Below are 7,406 nucleotides of genomic sequence, written 5' to 3' on the forward strand. Positions count from 1 at the left end.
GATTTCAGGGAGTCCACCCAGCTTCAATATGTACTCAATATTCATTCAGGGCAGGGGGAAGTCAAGATGACATTATCCTTTTATAAGCCATGGTAAAATAAATTCTACTTAATCTACACCACGGACCACAAGGACTGAAGGGGAAACTTGAAAGTGTGACTCTACCATCATGTACACAAGAGGTGGGAAGTAACCAACACAATGGGAAATTTATACAACAATTGATGTCTGTGTGTTACCAACACAACATGAAATTTATAAAACAATTTGTCTGTGTGTTACCAACACAATGTGAAGTTTATACAACAATTTGTCTGTGTGTTACCAACACAACATGAAATTTATAAAAAAAATTGTCTGTGTGTTAGGTGAGAAGTAACCAACACAATGTGAAATTTATCAAACAATTGATGTCTGTGTGCTACCAACACAATGTGAAATTTATAAAACAATTTGTCTGTGTGTTACCAACCGTGAATCCACGTCTGGCACTCATATATTCCACAACAGTCACGAGTGCATTCAATGTAGCTCCACCACTCCCAACGTTTGATTTGGGATCTTCAACCACCAAGTGAATCACATCTTTACCCAAATAGCCTTTTTTATGGTGAATATCCAGTTCTAGTTATACAAAGGGAGATTTTTAAAAATATGATTAAAAATATATGTAAGATAAAGATATAAAATACTTGGGATTTTTCTATTATAGCTGGGATTTTTTTTAGTCATATGATCTCTACCCTAACCATGGCTCCCAACCTAATCATAACCCTAGTTAAAACAGCTATATCAGCAGGAGAAGTGAACCCAATACAACACTAGATATATAGAAAATTGACAAATTTAATACATTTTTTAATATTTCAGCTCACTTACCATGCTGTAATGTTTGGGTTCAAAAATCTACAAATTTAATACATTTTTTATATTTCAGCTCACTTACCATGCTGTAATGTTTGGGTCCATTCCTTGTTGGAGCAGGTCAGCACAACAGCATCCCAGGCCACTGGTTGTTTTTCATCTACATCCATATTTGACTACCTACATAAAAGTAGTTAATCAATATTAATATATATATATATATATATATATATATATATATATATATATATATATATATATATATATATATATATATATATATATATATATATATATATATATATATATATATATATATATATATATATATATATATACACACACAAACATATGTGGACATATTTATTTATATACATATATCTATATATATTTATATATAGGCCTATATATATATTTATTTATATGTATTTATCAGTACATATATAGACTGTATGTTGCAGTTAGAGATCAGATCAACTAAACTACTGCACTGCTCCCATGGATGCCCCTTCACAGATTTCTCAAATTGCAATCAGGGACAGTGAAACATACACACAATTTCGATGATGACCTGTTTAGAGTTCATATTCATAAGACACTGATAGTGATAAGAAGAAGGGGAATAATACCATGTTTATCATGATAACTTTGTCACTGATAAGCTGACCCCCACAAAAGAAAATCTGGTATGATTGTTAGACTGTATTGTATTACAGACTTTTAAGAGATAGAGAACTTTTTTAGATAGAAATTATAAAATTAATGGACATTTTATTCTTTGAATTTAATGTTCTGAAGTAAACAGCACTAGATCCTACTCTAGAGTAATTGTAGACTCTATACTACTCTATGACTACATACTTACTTTAAGTACTAGAAATCTACTGCTGTGTGTAGGCCTACTACTAGTCTAGATTAGCACTCAGCCTAATTAGATACTAAATGATTTAATATCTAACCTAATTAATAAATTGGATTCACTACTAGAATCTAGTAGATTTAAGTAGATCTAGAAACTTGTAGATATCTATCTAAAAATCTTATACAGTGGTGCGAGTGCATTAACATATGAACTTTTAAAATATGAGTCATTGTGTGAGGGGTGTTTTTTATTAACACGTTTTTATTAACTCAGCTTCGCGTGTGTTTGTTGTTAAAATTGACATCGAAAATTAACCCACTTCTGATTGCTCAATAGATCTGAAATTTGGCATGTAGGCTACTTTCGCCTAACAATTTCAGATGCAATCATAAAAACTAGCAATTAGAGACGGTAATTAGCTTAATTTAATTACGCCCCAAGGACCATAAAATTGAGGACATGATTTCTAAAGATACCGACAAGACTGGAGGCTTATAGACACAGTTACTTCGGCCCCAATCGATGTGAGCGCGCTGGCCGTGATCGTATAGTGGTTAGTACTTCGCGTTGTGGCCGCGACAACCCAGGTTCGAATCCTGGTCGCTCAAGATTTTTTTAGTCCGTGTATTTATAAACACTTAGTCAATTCATACTTAATCAAGTCATTAGATAAAGTAGAAAATAAACTATATAAAAAACTTTTTTAAAAACCACGTTTTTCATGTGTAGCAACGGACTAAAAAGGAGAAAATAAAATACTTAAAAAAAACTTTTTAAAAAACCACGTTTTTCTTGTGGACTAAAAAGTAGAAAATAACTATTTACATACATTTGATGACAAAAAACGTGGGTCGGGCAGATGGGTCGGGAAATTTGATGGTGAACGTACCCACGTTTTTTGTCATCAAATGTATGTAAATAGTTATTTTCTACTTTTTAGTCCACAAGAAAAACGTGGTTTTTTAAAAAGTTTTTTTTAAGTATTTTATTCTTTAAAATACGGGCAAATTTTGAGATACAAGCAACCAGATCAGCTGTTGTACTCTGTGCAAAAAAAAAAATCCTAACAAGATACTATTCTACTGGTCATGCGTCTGGGCTATTTAAACTTATAGCTAAATATGTAGATCTAGTTACCTATCTAGAATCTAGGCCTAAATCTCAGAGACAATGAGTGTTTGTTTCTTTCTCCCTTTCAGAATTTTGCGGAAATTAGTTAGGCAGGTGTCTTTATGGCACTATTGGCCTAATAAGTATAATAATTAAATAGTAGGCCTAATAGTAATACTAATAGTAATAACTGTAACATTTCATAACTAACTAATAAGGCATAAGGCTTAGGCCTAATACTAATAATAGTATAATTTAGATTATTTTTAGATATAAATCTACATTTACGATTAAGACTTTTAAGTTAAGAGTTAAGGAGCAAGGTTACGGAGATTCTTTCTAGAGTATCTACTATCTAGATCTAGACTAGAGTAGTACTATGAGTAGAAATCAAGATTTGGCAGTTCTCATTTATTTATTATTTAGTAATTTATTTAGTAATTTACTGAGTCAGACTGAGTCTCATTGATTTTGATTTGTCATTTACTCTACTGCTACACTGATTACACTCACACTGTCACTGAGTACACTCTGACTCTACAGTGACTCTACACTCTATTATTACACACGACAAATAAAAAGAACATGCTGTGATAAAAATATCGACAATCTGCAGCTTACTACAGTTACTATTCAAAATAAAACGACCTCTAACACTGAGTTTCGTTGAAACCTGTCTAAAAATCTTGTTTTGTAATGTATTGTTTTAACTTTTTTCATCGATTGTTTGTTATGTTTTTGTAACTGTATTTTGCAGTGGTTTCCCTTTGACTTAAAATGTTGACTCTTCACTCTTCTATACGCGTGGGAAATCGAAAGTTATGTTTTAAATTTTAAGTTAACATTGACTTAGGCAAGACTGGGCTTCTAGACACAACTTCAACATGTTTTATTTTTTTTTAATTAAAAAAAAACGTCTACTTTTATAATTGATCTAGTATTATTTATTCAGTAATAATACTAATCAGTGTTTCTTCCAGACTTTTTTTCCGGGGGGGGGGGGGGGGAGAGAAAGGAATGGACACTGTTATTATAAGTATATAGTTTCTATATAAATTCCATTTCGTTCGGGAGGGGGGGGGGTAGACTTTCTTCGGGGGGGGGGGGGGTGGCGGCAGACACTCTGAACCCCAGGTACAATTTCTGTTCTAAGGGTTTGGCTCAGTTTGCGTCTTGTTATTTAAAATAAGTGACTGGCAAAAAAAAATTCAATGTTTAGTGTAGTGACACCTCTGCCCCGTTGGAAAATACAAACGAGATATTCTTTGTGTTGCATCCACGTGAAAAGCTCAAAGTGGCGCACGCAAACTAGCACTGTTACTGACCACGCTGATGTGTCGACATTGAAAAGTAAGTAAGAGCGCTAATATTTATTGGTACATTCTTGCAGGAATGTATCAGTTGAGGGAATTTTAAATTTGATGGTTATTTCTCTACTTTAGCATTAACTCTAACAGTGTTTATTAAAAATGTTTTAAATAGCCATTTATTAGCTAAAAGTAGACTGTAGATCTTGGCCTTTCTCTTATAAATGTGCATCTAAATCTAACTCTGTTACATAGATGTCAATGTAGATCTATGTTTAGATCTATATAAGTCTAAGTCTAAAATAAAGTTATTATTATATACCTGAAGCTCCATGGGATAGATGAAGTAGAGTTCACCTGTTTCTAGGACCTCGGGATATAAAGGGATAGAGTGTGACAGAGTGATGAGACATATATTTAGAAATAAATCAAGCAGACAGGAGGGCTTGAGTAGTGTAAGATAAATGATAACCATTGGTCAACCAGTTGAGAGTAGCTTGGGGTGAGAACCAACAGGTAGGAACCAATGACTTTTTCCAGACTTTTTTTTTCTCCTGGAAGCACTTGATATTTATAGGGGGGGGGGGAGGGGGCGGACCCTAGTAAAAGTATGTTTTCTTTATTTTCTATATAAATTCCATTTCTTCCATGCCTGGAAGAAACTCTGGTCAGCTGGTCGGTCAAGAGATATCGTTACCTATTGTGTAAACATAATTCGAGACCAGAACACTTCCATCGATAGTTGTAACTTAACTTTCATTGGTGCTTAAGCAAATGGGGGGGGGGGGGGGTGAGGGGGGGGGGGGGTGAGGCTGTGGACATAAGTAAAGCCAATACATAGACCAAAAGAAACCAGAGCATAGCTAACCTTTAGATACTTGAATGACTGTGATACATTATTTGGTGTGGACACGCCTACTTCTAAGATCTCATATAGTGTGTATCAAATCTTATCTCATGCATCGGCATCATAACTCCGGCATTGGCATTAAGCCTTAACCCAACTTCAAGCCTTACCCTCAGTGTTTCTTCCAGACTTTTTTCTCCGGGGGGAGGGGCACTTGAAATTTTCGGGGGGGGGGGGGGGCGGACACTGTTAAATATATATTTTTTCTATATAAATTATATAAATTTCATTTCGTTCGGGGTGGGGGGGGGGGGGGGGAAGGTGGGGCAGTAAAAATTTTTCGGGGGGGGGGGGGAGCTTCTCCCCCCCGAAGAGATGCCTGGAAAAAACTCTGCTTACCCTCATAGTCTTATGTGCATCCCAGCCCATCACTGAGCGTACGCATAGCCAGAGGCGTAGCGACCTTTCCCGGCGCCCGGGGACAAACTTTCGATTTGCACCCCCCTCTCGAACTTTTCATTTGCACCCCCTCCCTCAAACTTTCGATTTGCACCCCCCTCGAACTTTTCATTTGCACCCCCTTCCCTCAAACTTTCGATTTGCACCCCCCCCCCCCTCGAACTTTTCATTTGCACTCCCCCCCTCCCCCTCTGCGCATAGCTGATTCTAAAAACAAACCTGGATATTAGACGGCATTACATTGCCGGCTATCTTAAAAGTGTTGTTGTTTGTTACAGTTATTGAACTCTCTTTGCTTCACGTGTCTTGCAGTGTAGTCTCCGATGTCGGCAGTATGCGACAAGTTGTATTCAAGATTAGCTCGAGGACTACCGAGTCAAGTTCAGTGGATACTAGCCTGACGCATGGCTGTAAGTGTTGCTCTCTGGGTAGCTGTTGTTCCCTAGGCAGCTGCTGCTCTGGGAAGCTGTTGCTCTCTGGGTAGCTGTTGCTCTCTGTGTAGCTGTTGCTCTCTGGGTAGCTGTTGCTCTCTGTGTAGCTGTTGCTCTCTGTGTAGCTGTTGCTCTCTGTGTAGCTGTTGCTCTCTGAGTAGCTGTTGCTCTCTGGGTAGCTGTTGTTTTCTGGGCAAACTGTTGCTCTCTGGGTAGCTGTTGCTCTCTGGGTAGCTGCTGCTCTCTGGGTAGCTGTTGCTCTCTGGGTAGCTGTTGCTCTCTGGGTAGCTGTTGCTCTCTGGGTAGCTGCTGTTCTCTGGGCAACTGTTGCTCTCTGGGTAGCTGTTGCTCTCTGGGTAGCTGCTGCTCTCTGGGTAGCTGTTGTTCTCTGGGTAGCTGCTGCTCTCTGGGTAGCTGTTTTGTTTTTGTGTCTTTGTAGGGTTCAGTAGCGTCTACCAGCCTAGTACATGGCTTAAGTATTGCTCTCTGAGTAGCTGTTCTGTTGTGTTTCTGTACTCAAAGTGAGCGTATCGCTGTATATGGAAGTCACGGAGTCCTGAAATTTTAGAGGAGAATAATTTGACAAGGCGATGTGATATTTCATAGGATAAAATAAATTTTTTTTTACACAATACTCAATTAGAGGTTTAGTAAATCTTGGGGGAAGGGTGTCACTAGGTCGAGTGTCAACCTGTGCGGTAACTGAGGGTGTCACCCCCACCACCCTCGAACAATTTAGCATTTTCGGTTAGGTGTCACCCTCTCTCCCTACCATTTTATTAACTGTATAAAACTTGTTTCGAAAATAAATGTTACCATTTTTCGTCGTGCTGTCAGCTCCTAAATGGTGACAACCGATGCCCAGCCCTGTGACCCCATTGTATATATATACATATATATATGTACGTATATATATACATATATGTATATACATGCATATATATATATATATATATATATATATATATATATATATATATATATATATATATATATATATATATATATACATTCTGACTAGGTGACAGAAGAATTGTAGCCCTAAAGCTGGACCTGTGGCTAGATTTGGTTCTTGTACCCGCTGTTTAGGATGAAAGTCTAGCAGATGGTGGGCAAACAGGGACAACAAGCGACCATGGTTAAACGCCAGCAGCAAGCGGTTCTTGGCCGGACCGGTCAAACTCCGGAACCACGGAAACCAGTTCCCAGCCGGAACTTGAATAACGCCCCTGATCTGTTTCCGGCACGACAAACCCATTATCATGCGCAAAAAACCAGCGCTAGAAAGTTGCCAAGTATGCCGGTCAGTGACGTCATCAAGGAGCTAAAACGCAAAAGCATGCCGACGAGTTTATCGAAACGAAATTCCGCGACGATGGATTTGATGAAAAGGCAACTGGTCCGGGAAAAATCGTGCCGTGAGTTACAGCTGCTGAAGCGGGCGTCAAGCGTGTCTTGCGCCTGCGACATGACGCTGAACGACGCCGACAAACAGTACCTGAAAACCCAGCTCTCGATCTGGCTGC

General features: G+C 37.9%; 1 protein-coding gene and 1 long non-coding RNA gene across 5 annotated transcripts in view; one reads left to right on the forward strand and one right to left on the reverse strand.

Annotated features, from left to right (window-relative positions):
* The window catches only part of LOC131929777 (L-fucose kinase), a 29,016-nt gene extending 25,439 nt beyond the window's left edge, over positions 1-3,577 (reverse strand). Inside the window, exons 1-3 of one of the 4 annotated variants that reach the window (XM_059286143.1) lie at positions 3,492-3,577; positions 947-1,044; positions 473-624 (exon numbers count right to left, since the gene is read on the reverse strand). In XM_059286143.1, coding sequence (XP_059142126.1) covers positions 473-624; positions 947-1,034 — 240 coding nt within the window. In that variant the 5' untranslated portion in view covers positions 1,035-1,044; positions 3,492-3,577. Of the gene's footprint in view, positions 1-472; positions 625-946; positions 1,045-3,457 lie in introns of all 4 variants that reach the window. The other 3 variants (XM_059286144.1, XM_059286142.1, XM_059286145.1) reach the window with 3 other exon arrangements.
* Positions 3,578-4,158: 581 nt separating this feature from the next.
* On the forward strand, positions 4,159-6,988 carry LOC131929771 (uncharacterized). Its single transcript, XR_009383996.1, has 3 exons — positions 4,159-4,186; positions 5,762-5,859; positions 6,902-6,988. It is a non-coding gene; the product is annotated as an uncharacterized LOC131929771 (long non-coding RNA).
* The last annotated feature ends 418 nt before the right edge of the window (positions 6,989-7,406 follow it).

Source organism: Physella acuta, unplaced genomic scaffold (genome assembly GCF_028476545.2).
Source record: "Physella acuta isolate Inbredline_101_S28 unplaced genomic scaffold, ASM2847654v3 ptg001674l, whole genome shotgun sequence".
NCBI classification, from domain to species: Eukaryota; Metazoa; Mollusca; class Gastropoda; family Physidae; genus Physella; species Physella acuta.